This window comes from Procambarus clarkii, chromosome 55 (genome assembly GCF_040958095.1).
Source record: "Procambarus clarkii isolate CNS0578487 chromosome 55, FALCON_Pclarkii_2.0, whole genome shotgun sequence".
NCBI lineage: Eukaryota > Metazoa > Arthropoda > Malacostraca > Decapoda > Cambaridae > Procambarus > Procambarus clarkii.
The window spans coordinates 8,800,769-8,814,531 of record NC_091204.1 but is presented as its reverse complement, the minus strand read 5'-3'; the positions used below and the strand labels follow the sequence as shown (position 1 = coordinate 8,814,531).

Genomic DNA, 13,763 nt, shown 5'->3' with positions numbered 1-13,763 from the left:
GACGAGGCGGTCACCACAGCAGGCTTGGGGCTCGACCCAACCACAGAGGAGGGAGGGGAGCAGGAAGGAAGAGTCCGGTCTGGGCCTAAACTGGGCCCTGTAGTGGAGGCTACAGATCCCAGTCTTCCAGGACGGTCCGACTCAGGGGCCTGGTCGCCCACCCCATGAGCCTGGGTAAGAGAAGTCGTGTCATCATCCATGCAGCAAACAATATCAAAAGTTTGGGACCTGGAACCAAGAGATACCACCTACCAGGGCAGCCAGGGAGGCCGAGCACGGGCCAGTGCAGAGTGTGTCGTCCCCAGCGGTGCTCCCCCTTTTCAACAGGGGAGTCCTACTACATCGTCCATTCTCCCACACTGGTGCTAAGACCCCATTCCCTCTATCGCCCCAGCCTGGACACCCAACCATCCACTCTGGGCGGCCCCTCACAGGCGACCCCTCCAGCGGGTGGTCCGATAGCTCATAAGGCCCCTACGTGGTGCCCTTCAGCACGTCCACCACCCAAAAAGGGGCAGGAGAGGGGGCAAAGGCAACCTACACCGGTCACAGGGAGGTGTACGTGAGCCCCTCACCACGGCAAGGAGGCACCACAGAGGGGGTTAAAAGGGGCAATACCAGTCGTCTTGTACTCCAGAAATTAGGAAACCTGACAGCAATAATAAGTTTTTAAACTCAAATATACTTTTATTGTTTATTATCAAGACAAGTTGAGGTACACAACTGTTATCAATCAAACCTTTATCTGTATACAAATCATGGAATACATTCTTAAGGAAAAGAACATCACTTGTGATACAGAAATCACAATATCATGATACATTTAATGAACAAATCCACAAAGGCCGTAATGAGGGTTCAAACTTGAGTCCGGGCTAAGATGCACGCTAAGGTCCGACTAAGGCGCTTCCGGGATCATCCAGGACGTAAATCAGTACAGCCACGATGGGTCGCACCGCTGCGGCCAGATCACTTCGCCGCGACACCCACACAAGCAACGCCATATTCAAGTGGTGTTCCTGCCAAAGAAAAAAAAAGATTGTCTATAATATTCTCTTTACTCCGAGTAAAGGACCTAACCTGAGGACCTAACCTGTCCTCCGATAAAGAGCATCACTTTTTGCTCATATGCATCACACAAGGCCAAAAAATTTACAAGAAAATGAAAGCAACTCAAAAAAGTCTCCGTGGTGTAGTGGTAAGACAGCCTGGCGTTTCGCGAGCGCTATGTCATGGGTTCGTATCCTGGCCGGGGAGGATTTACTGGGCGCAATTCCTTAACTGTAGCCTCTGTTTAACGCAACAGTAAAATGTGTACTTGGATGAAAAAACGATTCTTCGTGACAGGGGATCGTATTCCAGGGACCTGCCTGAAACGCTACGCGTACTAGTGGCTGTACAAGAATGTAACAACTCTTGTATATATCTAAAAAAAAAAAAAAAAAAAAAAAAAAAAAAAAAAAAAAAAAAAAGTGATGTACTGTCCCATTTTCTGTTTTGGAGCCTCTGGTAGGGTAGGAGAGACTACTTTAAATTGACCGTTTTCTTGACATTGTGAAACCTTTGGAGGATGGCCTGAAACACCGTCCATCCCCTGAAACCGGGTAATGATGATCACTGTTATTTATTACCTGAGGCAAACTTACATTACTGTATAGTGTGCCCAAAGTATGGGCTTTGGGCACGTGTGTTACGAACCAAAATTCCTCGCCTGAGCACGAAGCCGTGAAGTTCACGCCATCTGTGAGTCCGCTCCCATAAATCCCACATGGACAACGCCATCTAGTGATGACGAGAGATGCCAGCAATAAGTGCTGGATGCCTGTCCTAGTTGGCTCGTGATGTAGCCGCTGCTGACCTCTGGTGAGGTGGCGCTTAGAGTGAACGCCATCTATGGAGTGAATAGGTGGACGTTCGTGTCTAAGGTAGTAAGTGATGTTTCCTAGTGATCCCATGTAGTGTCCCCAGTGTCATGTTCACAGAAAATGGTACCATCCATTTTCTATGTGTGGCGGAGCAGATGCCAGAGAAGGTAAACAAGAGCGTACAGGACGCCCGCCAAGCTTGGTAGCTACTAGTCATGTATCAGTTTAACTATTAAAGTCAGTAACCAAGTGATGGCTTTATATCAACCCTACAACCAAGACTTCCTCAGTAACACACAAACACCACACCCAGTACTGATGACGTGTCTGCTTTCAGAGTCAACCTAGGACGGCTGTGAGGTACGTTGAATCAGTCTACCCAAGGCAGCCAAGGTCTCTTCACCAGTCTGCTTTGTAGAAGTTGTGAGCCACCCCTGGACGAACTCTGCTGAGTGTGTGATAGCCTGCCTGAGGAGTGGCAGTGACAGGATTCGCTGTCTCCGGGGCTGGCTGGTGGAAGAGACCACCCACTGCGGTGCCGACCGAGGAGAGTGAACAGCGAGTCACACGAGGCTCACCTAGGCCTAGGGCTCACAACCCTAGTAATAGTCATGGAGTGGCCTAACAGCGAGGCTGACTAGTACCTGCCAGCTACAGGCTGGACTGTGGTTGTAGGCCATCACAACGAGGCACCCAGTGGGTTGTAATTTGGCTGGCCTGTGGCCAGGGAAGATTCATCGTGGGTCCTGGGCGACGGAAGAGAAAACCAGGAAAAACTACCCAGAGTGAGCATCGCCAAGTATCCAGTGTCTTCAGAGGAAGACGAAGATGTAAATACTGTGTAGTAATAATTCCCTTTTGTGACTTTAATTTACATATGGTGGTGGGAAAGGAATATATATAATTAAGTATACTTGTGTATTTAATGTACCTTCCCTGTTGATTTTACTTGTGTTACGGAGCTCACCCGATGAAAGCCTCTACTAACTTGGTGCCGGATACCCAAAACACTAATACCATCAGAAAAGAACCCGGTTGCATCCCAGTAGGGCCATAACAACATGCTCTTAACAAATGAATCAAATTACATCCAAAAGATGTAATTTGTAAGTAATCCCCAGTAAGAGGGAGGGGGGGGGGGGAAAGAGGCCCCAGTTGTTACAATGAGAGATGGAGCCACTCCATGTGATGAGGTGGTCATCATTGGGAGCTTGAGGCTCAACCCAGCCACAGAGGTGGGAGGGGGAGCAGATAGCAGTAGTTGGGACCTGGTGGACCAAGCACTCACAAGTCAGGTAGTAGAAGAAGCTCCCAGAACCCCATTAAGCAGGGAGAGTCAGGAGCTGCCTGATCTGGGACCAATGTAGTGTGGGCTACAGAGCCCAGCTTTCCATCACAGTCCGACTTGGGGGCCTGGTCTCCCACCCCTCACGTCATAGAAGTTAAAAAGAGGGTCAGATATCAGCATGAAAATGAATGAGTAAACATTTCATCAACAAACAAGGCCCCATACCCACCATGGAGCCACAATTAGAGGATAGGACACCCAACAAGACAAAGGCCCCCCACCCCCAGAGGTGCACTGTAGATATACGCCATACAATCGCAACCATAGGAATCAACAGCCCGTCAAGATATAATGGAAGCTCAGCACGATATAATTGGGCTCAGCAATGAAGGAAATGATTGACAATAAAGGTGTCCTCTTGCTCGACAATGCCGAGTACCACAGTTTTACGGGTGAGAGGGTGTGCCTCCCAAAAAACCGGTGTCTAAACAGAAGAAAACATCTGAAAGAATAATCAAGAATTGCAAAACGTCACAAGGAAATAGCAATTAAACAGGAGAATTGGGAAGGAAAAATTAAACTTAATAGGAAAAAGCATTCAGCACAATTAGCGAAGATGGCAGCAAGAGCATTAGGCTTCAAAAGGACAGAGGACACTGTCCTCATGGAGCATCACACTCTACCATCCGCCAACCAAGCCCCCTCATGATGGCAACGGGCTGGAAAGGGAGGAGAGATGAGAAAGACGAGAGGGTGAAGTGATACTGCCCAGTGTAACACCAGGGTAATAGGTAGAGTGGGTGAATTGGAATCATTCACAGAGACATACTGGAGCCTGTCACTAAGGTAAGACTCTAGGTATTGGTGGGATTAACCTCTTACTCTGTAATGTTGTAATTTAAGAAAGTTAATGTGGTTAACAGTGTAAAAAAGTCTTAATGTAGGTCAACAAATAAATGAACACGGGTACTCATTTCTTCCAAGAGCTGCATATATAATGTTAATCATACTAATCGGTGCATGATTGGTCCTTTTTTGGGCCTGAAACAATTATGGCAAGAACTAAGTAAATTTTGTTTGCTAAATAAGATTAAGGCTGCTTGTAGATTAACTCTTTAAAATATTTTAGACAAAATCTGCAGAGTTGATATTGGTATATAATTGTTGACTTCAGTGAGATTGACACTTTAATGGACTAAGGTACTCCTGCTTTTTTCCCTTTAGAATATCAGGAAAGGTTTGGAGTTCAAATGATTTGTTGTAGAGCAATGAAATGGCTGGAGCTAAAAATCTAGAGGTTTCTTTGAAAATTAGGGTTGGTATGTGAACATATGGTATCTGTGCATGGGGTTCATTCATCCACTGCAAATTACCTGATGCTCATCACCACCCAATAAAAATCTGTTATCAGAACAATAAAAACTGTCTCTCAAACAACACACAGCCTCTCTGTTTAAATCCCTGAACATGCTAAATATACACTCCCTCTACACATTCTCTTGTGCTATTTACATGTACAAAACCTTGTTCCTAAATGCTACTCCTGATCTGAAACTCTCCATTGATAGATGTAATAGAACCCACGAGCACCACAACATACATAAATATCTCTGATATAAATTGACAGTCATGCTAATATAATTGCCAGTAAGGTTTATGTAATTCACAATCATCTTAATATATTTGCCAGTTTGGATAATATAATTGACAGAGGATTATATGAATCAGGATAATATTATTGCTAATTAAGCTAATATAACTTTGAATCAGGCTTTTTCACCACAGGGTTATTGATCGATGGAACTGACTACCCGCCAATGCCATAACTGCCAAAATGTGCTGAATTTCAAAATATACCTGGAAAAAATCAAGGAAAATTGGTGGGTGGGGGGGGGAAGGGAACCTTCAACAAGCTACCAGCTTCCCGTTTTTATCCAGGCCACTAGGGTTAGTGGCCCTCAGGTAAATCGGGTAAAATATTATTCCAAGACAATTACAGCATAACTGATAAAGTTAGGCTAGAGTAATATAAATTTCTGGTAAATTTAGAGTGATGTAAATTTCTACAGTAATATAAATTTAAATTTCATATTAACTTGACTGACAGTTATATATGCCAATCTGCCTTCAATAAACTCTTCGGTGAAATATTTATAATCAAGAGTATTATACATAAATATGCCTAAACAAAAAATATAAAATAGACATCAGTTTGCATATGAATCTGATGAGAAAATTCCTTGATTAACCTACATTTCCCTATCAATCAAATGGTCTCATCTTAAGTACGTCTCAGACTGTCTTCTTCACCAGCACCAATGCTAAATAATATTACAACAATAATGTCCATAACTTTGCTACAGAGTATATTACATTTTAAATAAATTTTCACAGAGAACAAAAACAGAAAGCACATTATTATTTACATAAATATGAAGAAAAATATTTAAAGCTTTGATTTATCTTTGCTAAACTAAAGAGATATTTCTATACTTATAAGCAATTTTGAATTTTCCTATAGTGACAGCTTCTCTAGTTCTTGTTTGGTCATCTAACTTTCATAAAAGAACAATATAATAAAATATCTTGATCTTTACCTTTCATGGTGAAGTGTATTTCTTAAACAAAATAGAATTACCTTTGAAGAACATCCAACTGACATTGTGATAGCACACTGTTACATTAAAGTTAAGTTACTATACCTGTATGTGTCTCATTATCCTTCAACATTCTCTTAATTACCTTCCACACTCGAAGTGTTTAGCCTATTATCTGTATGTGTCATTTTGTGCTTCTTCATATTACTAAGACGACTGAATCTCTTCCCACACTCTGGACACTCGTGAGGCTTGTCACCTGAATGCACTAACATGTGAGTCTTCATACTTCCAAGACGACTGAATCTCTTCCCACACTCTGGACATTCATGAGGTTTCTCACCTGAATGCACTAACATGTGCCTTATTATAGTTCCACGTTCTCTAAATTTTTGGCCACACTCAGCACATTGAAAAGGTCTCTTATCCGCATGCACCATCCTGTGAGTCTTCATATGTCCATGCCGACTAAATATCTTCCCACACTCTGGACACTCATGAGGTTTGTCACCTGAATGGACTAACATGTGAGTCGTCATATTTCCACGTTTACTGAATCTCTTCCCACACTCTGGACATTCATGAGGTTTGTCACCTGAATGCACTAACAAGTGACTTATTATACTTCCACGTACTCTAAATTTTTTGCCACACTCGGCACATTGAAAAGGTCTCTCATCCACATGCACCATCCTGTGAGTCTTCATACTTCCACGCTCACTGAATCTCTTCCCACACTCTGGACACTCGTGAGGTTTGTCACCTGAATGGACTAACATGTGAGTCGTCATATTTCCATGTTTACTGAATCTCTTCCCACACTCTGGACACTCGTGAGGCTTGTCACCTGAATGCACTAACATGTGAGTCTTCATACTTCCACCTTGACTGAATCTCTTCCCACACTCTGGACATTCATGAGGATTGTCACCTGAATGCACTAACATGTGCCTTATTATAGTTCCACGTGTAACGGTTCTATTGTTACGTAAAGTATGGTGACAAATAAACACAGACACTAAGATACTATATATATATTTGGTCGAATATACAGAAGTGCACAGGTGATACGTTGGTGTGAGTTGAGCGCACTGAGCGTTGGTACAGTATCTCGCAAGTGTCTGCTCTAGACCACACTTGGAAGTAGACTAGTTAATGTTCCCTACACCGCTGCTTATATTGCTCGGGCATCTCACCGTGTTGCCCGGGCAACGCCTCACCTCATTCATCTCCAAAGGTTGACAGGAACATTAACACTATATTTGGAGCGAGTATATTATTGGGATAATCTACTCGCTACAGAACTCCCCCTCCCAGGGGATGAATGGAAAAATACTTGATCAAGGAACTTAGCTGGTCGGTGAATTGTACGCCCTGCTCGCGTTATATAACCATCAAAGTTAACTTCCTCCTCTTCGCTGATGTCATCTAACTGGGGTCGTAGGGTGGGAGGTCGCACAGGATCGTCCGTCGTCGTAGGATCAGGTTGTGGTGCGGCTGGTAATTGGGGTCGAAAAGTGAACTGCGTAGTCGGCGGATGTGTCTCTGGAGTTAGCAGTGTCGCAGACGTTGAGACGAAGCCTGGAGCAGAGCAGAGAGCTGAGTGAGGCCGGAGTCGTGGAGCTCTATGTGGGAGAGCGTGGCGGCTCGATTGAGAATTGTGAGTGTCTAAACTCGGGGAGCGAGAGCGTGGCGGCTCGACGCGGTCGTAGTCTGCTGTCTGCTCTGTGTCGAAGCTGTAGCGTCTTGGGTTGATTAGGACTGTACACGCCGAGTACTACATTGTTGACTGTGGAAATTGTAGTCTGGTACCAAAAGATGTAGGCAGTGTGTGGACAAGCTCGGTGTAGCAGGAGAGAAGAATGTGCATAATTGTTGCGTCCTTGGGTCGCTGGTGGAGCATTTAGATCCGGGGCGGATGGGCTCGGGCACCAGGACATTAGGAGGTAATGTAGGCACGTAGTTAGGACAATGAGGTAATCACATCTAGAGCTGAATTGTCCTGAAGGCGACGAAGTGTCGGAAACGCAAGCTGTAAGTCCTGTACTGCGAAAAGGGCTTGAGTCGGCCGAGTATCAAAATGCAGTGAACGTGTAGATGAATCTGACGAAAGAGCAGCTTTCGTGGGCGCCCCTGTAGAACAAGCAGTGCCCTGGCAGCGACGGAGAGTCGCCAGGACAGGCTGTAGATCACACATTATGTAGTTACTGATGAAGCTGCCAGATGAGTGAGTAATGATCGTGGAGCAGCAAGCCGTAGTAGATGAAAATGCAGAGACGATCGCGATGAAAATCAAAGCTGTGGCGAGGGTGTTGGCAGCGTTCCATCACAGCTAACAGTAGCAGTAGAGGTCCAGTGAGAGTCCATGTTGTAGTCCATCGTGGCTGGGTATCGTCGAAACTTCGTGAAGGTCGAAAATAGCCTCCATCTGCATGAACCAAAATTCTGAATCATCTGCGTTGTATGCTGGAAACCTGGTAGATAAATCCATGACGAAGATCTAGTTTGTGACTAGGTATTCTTTTTCACTCACTGGGTCACCAATGTAACGGTTCTATTGTTACGTAAAGTATGGTGACAAATAAACACAGACACTAAGATACTATATATATATATTTGGTCGAATATACAGAAGTACACCGGTGATACTTTGGTGTGAGTTGAGCGCACTGAGCGTCGGTACAGTATCTCGCAAGTGTCTGCTCTAGACCACACTTGAAAGTAGACTAGTTAATGTTCGCTACACCGCTGCTTATATTGCTCGGGCATCTCACCGTGTTGCCCGGGCAACGCCTCACCTCATTCATCTCCAAAGGTTGACAGGAACATTAACACTATATTTGGAGCGAGTATATTATTGGGATAATCTACTCGCTACACACGTTCTCTAAATTTTTTGCCACACTCGGCACATTGAAAAGGTCTCTCATCCACATGCACCATCCTGTGAGTCTTAATATTTCCACGCTCACTGAATCTCTTCCCACACTCTGGACACTCGTGAGGTTTATCACCTGAATGCACTAACATGTGAGTCTTCATACTTCCAAGACGACTGAATCTCTTCCCACACTCTGGACATTCATGAGGTTTGTCACCTGAATGCACTAACATGTGAGTCTTCACATTTGCAGGACAGGTGAATACCTTCAGACACTGTGGACACTGGTGAGTCTTCATCTTCTTTATGACAGGTGCAGTTTGTGTGAAGGTTTTCTCCCCCGGATGTTGGGAGGAGCGTCAAGGCTTGAGTGTTGTTTCTTAAAGTTAGACTTGATGTGAGCACTTGGCGGTCAGTGGTGGTGCTTCTTCTTTATGATAGGTGCAGTTTGTGTCAAGGTTTTCCCTTAATGCTCGTGCTGGACATCACCGGCGGGTGCTGCTAAAATGGTGGCGGTTGTTTACCCTCTCATCACCTGAGCGTTCCAATGTTTTTGTCTGGTTCCACATATCATTTTTCCTACTTCTTATTTTAGTTTATAACTGGTCATTTACAATTAACACTTGTATTTATATTCATGTTTTTCAATCAAAGAATGTACTTGAAATTGTTTCTTTAAACATAAAGCCAAACGATTATACTTTTTGAAGGAAATAGCTCTCCCATAGTGGATGTGTTCCGAGCCATAATGAAACTGACCCAAGTATAGGATGGGTTAGCCCAAGTATCGCGTTTTCAAAAGGTCTGCCCGTGTTGGAAAAGACGAACGCTGAAAAAATATTGTTGAAAACATCTTGATAATGGCTCCGTCTAATTACCACAAGCTACCACAAGCTACACAAGCTTCAGAAAGCTTCCTGGCAATACGTTAGTAATGAATAAATATGATATGTTAGGTTAGGCTGACCTAACCTAACCTAACCTAACCTATCCTAACCTAACCTAACCTAACTTAACCTTTTCTTTAAAGAGCGCTGTTTGTCGACATAATTGTATTTGTGCTGCTTCTTCATCTATGTTTTCATTTCTTGTTTTCATTCTACTCATTATGCTCAATTAGTATTAAGCTTGTCATTTAAGTTTATCATGCCCGAAACGCTTTGCGTAATTGTGGCTTTAGGCATTGTATGTACTAGCTATACCTAAAGTTAAACAATCCTTGTAAATATTTATTGTATGTATGTACATTACCTAAATAAAATTGTATTGTATTGTATTGTATTGTATTGTATTAACCAAACCAAACCTAACCTAACCTAACCGACGCTTGGATCGTCGACTTGATTTGGCGTCACCAGCTTTTTATTTTCGCCTAATTTCTTTAAAAAAAGATACTTTTTCAGATTAAAATTATGTTTTTGCGTGTTGTACAGTCAGCATCAACATGCCCATGGTAAGGTATTTAGAACGAAGCTTATATATCTGTCTTTCTTGTGACATATAAAACTCTTACGTTTATTAAGGAATCTGCATGAAATAGGCATGGTTCTGAGATGAATGCTGCGGTTTTCGAGCTCGACGAGCGATGAAAACTGCCACTTTTATACAACTACAAATATCTTCGGTTTTACTTAAAATATTTGTCTGGTAGAGGTTTTACATAAAGATCGCGTTTCTGTCTTTCTTCTGACTAATACATAATTTTGGTTTAATCAGTTATCAACGGTCCGTCTAATTACCAAAAACTACCACATACTACACACGCTTCAGAAAACTTCCTGGCAATACGTTAGTAATGAATAAATATGATATATTTACTCATTATAATGTTGGTGCTGAATGTACAACACGAAAAAACATAATTTTAATCTGAAAAAGTATCTTTTTATAAAGAAATTAGACGAAAATAAAAAGCTGGTGACGCCAAATCAAGTAGACGATCCAAGCTTCGGTTAGGTTAGGTTAGGTTTGGTTAAGTTAGGTTAGGTTAGGTTAGGTTAGGTTAGGATAGGTTAGGATAGGTTAGGTTAGGTTAGGTTAGGTCAGCCTAACTTAATATATCATATTTATTCATTACTAACGTATTGCCAGGAAGTTTTCTGAAGCGTGTGTAGTATGTGGTAGTTTTTGGTAATTAGACGGACCCTCATGGAGTGCAGACGCCTACGCACTTGCCGATATATTGTATAATTAACAAAGATACGCTAATAAAACCTAAAATCTTATATGCCTCCAAAAAGACCCAGTTATGAGCATTACTATGATTGCACCAAATGAAATAAATCATGTTGGAGGACAAAGATATATCAATTTTAAATTAAGTTTCGACTTCAGCCCGGGCGAGAGAGATGAGGCGACTCTCGCCCCATCTATTGGAGATTCTGTCCACTAAAGACCCAAAGCAACTCAAACCCTCCTAGTGTTATTTAAGTAATGAAGTATTATGGTATATTTACTCACTATAATGTGGGTGCTGAATGCAGAACATGAGAAAACATATATTTACTCCAAACTAATATAATTTCATTATGAAATAAGTATATATGTGGCATCAAAGGAAGTCGACGGTCCAAGCGTCATTGTTGTGGAGCGACTTATCCAAGATATATCGTTGTTTGGAAAGTGTTTGTTGGCATATCCAGTTGTTGCACTTCTCTGCACAAATTATCACAAATTTAAATAATAATGTTAACAAGTAGAATACGTATTTTTAATAAAATCTAACATAACTAGCCAGAAAACATTTAACATTTATTAAAAATTATATGTTTGGAAGTTAAATCGACTTCATAGGACAATAATTTTGTTATATATATTCGTTGACATGCGTTCGCTACTTAAACTACCATGTACTGTACTTATGTAAAATCTCTCATGTCTCTTCGCTAAACAATTGGGCCTCTACCCTTCAGACCGAACTATTTGCCTTGATCCTTGCACTGAAATGTGTACAAGTCTCTAAACTTGATACATTAATTGTAAGTGACTCCTTATCATCCTTAAATGCTCTGAACTCTTTGTAAGGATGTTTAATTCTTCATAATTTAATTCTCAAGGATATTTTGTTTAATTCTCTCAACTTCATGTAAGGAATGAATACACAAGGCGCGATTTTTGTCTCAAAAGACACATCTCCACATCTTAGGTTCACAGATCCAGATCTTGCCAAATAGGGAGCCGGTCGGCCGAGCGGACAGCACGCTGGACTAGTGATCCTGTGGTCCCGGGTTCGATCCCAGGCGCCAACGAGAAACAATGGGCAGAGTTTCTTTCACCCTATGCCCCTGTTACCTAGAAGTAAAATAGGTACCTGGGTGTTAGTCAGCTGTCACGGGCTGCTTCCTGGGGGTGGAGGGCTGGTCGAGGACCGGGCCGCGGGGACACTAAAAGCCCCGGAATCATCTCAAGATTACCACTTAATGGTAGTTAGGCATTCACAGTTGTGGTAGCAACCAGTCAGACATTCACATTAGTTGCAACCAGTTGTAACACCACTATAATGGATACTAACCTAATAAAGTAAACACTACTACGTATCCTGAGTAACACTTCCCATCGGTTGCACTTGGTAACACTGTTATTGAACACTGTAATATGAGCTGACATATGATGGTTACACCGGAACCAAAAGGTACACTGCCGACAAGGAAATGCTACACAGGATTAAATACGCTGCCACCATCTGCCTTTGACCATTGAGACTATATCAAGCAACGAGGCAAGAAACATTGCTTGACTTGGAGAGTACTTTCTATGACTGTCATTAATTATGGGACGGTTGTCAGCCACTATATCCAAAAGGCTAAGAGGATTCAACAATTGACACAGACGGGAAATTTAACATGAGTTTATTGAGACCAAAATTATGCTTATCACCACTTATAAATCCTACTCTAACACTGGCCAAAAGTTAAGAAATTTGAACATGGAACAAAACCTCAGAGATCACACACATTACCTTAAGACCTCTGAATCTCTCCATCCGGTGGATTCACGCTTTCACTCCCTCTGTGAGATGTTCTTCACAGACCCTCTCTCGACCCCGGTGTCCCGCACTCTGTCTCTTAAGTTTCTACAGGACCTATATATATATACAACCCCAAAGGGGGGAAGGGGGAGGTTTACTGTTCCTACCTAGATCAAAAATGCCAGGGGGGTCGGGCCACACGTGCACAAACACTTAAAAATATTTCAATTAAGCTTGTTTGACATTCACCATACACTTTTCAAGAGAGGAGTTATTAATTATGTGTGTGACTGACCTCTGACCTGGCCAAAAGGGGGAGATCCAGGGATGTTTACACATAAGAATCTGGAGTCTAATTCCATTGCAATGTTTGACAAGAGTATCATGAAATATTACATACTTGAAACTATGCTGACTAAGACTAACCCAGGAATTTTTTAATCAACATACAAGATAATCCAGAGGTCATCTGGGCTGACCTCTTGGAGAAGGCTTCCCTGAGTGTGAACTCTAAGGGGGGGGGGAGGTCATGGGTGTTACACAGTCACAACCAGTCAGTCAGTCACTGCTGCCTGCTGGCCTGCCCACCCAATCAGTTACCTGCCAGCCCCCACGACTGCCTGGTAGTAGGGAGCCGGTGGCTGAGCGGTCAGAACACTGAACGCGTGATCCTGTGGTCCCGGGCGCCGGTGAGAAACAATGAGCAGAGTTTCTTTCATCCCTGATGCCCCTGCTACCTAGCAGTAAATAGGTACCTGGGAGTTAGTCAGCTGTCACGGGCTGTTTCTTGGGGGTAGAGGCCTGATCGAGAACCGGGCCACAGGGACACTAAGCCCCGAAATCATCTCCAGATAACCCACCCCCAGTGCCGTCCGCCCTGTTACTCTATCAACCACCCACTCTGTTCTGCCCACCCGTTCCCTAGTCAAAGTCTAACTTGATTGATTTAACATAAACTTGAACAATTTTGTCCTAACATTGTGTATGTTCTTGCCAGCCTGCTCACTAGCAATGTATCTATCCAGCAACCCACCATCAATCCATTCATCCAGCCTGCCCACCAGCCAACCTATCCTCGACTCAAGTCCATTCCATCCAGCGGTCGACCCCACAGACGCATTCATAGATTTTAACATGCTGTTAAAACAGGAATTTTCTCAAATAA

General features: G+C 43.0%; 1 protein-coding gene across 1 annotated transcript; it reads right to left on the bottom strand.

Moving 5' to 3' along the window:
• Window positions 1-682: 682 nt before the first annotated feature.
• LOC138352897 (zinc finger protein 85-like) lies at window positions 683-9,163 on the bottom strand. Its single transcript, XM_069305449.1, has 2 exons — window positions 5,896-9,163; window positions 683-1,019 (listed from the first exon to the last, which is right to left on the bottom strand). Exons 1-2 carry the CDS (start codon window positions 6,695-6,697, stop codon window positions 970-972), a joined length of 852 nt encoding a protein of 283 aa, XP_069161550.1. The 5' UTR covers window positions 6,698-9,163; the 3' UTR covers window positions 683-969.
• Between the last annotated feature and the right edge of the window lie 4,600 nt (window positions 9,164-13,763).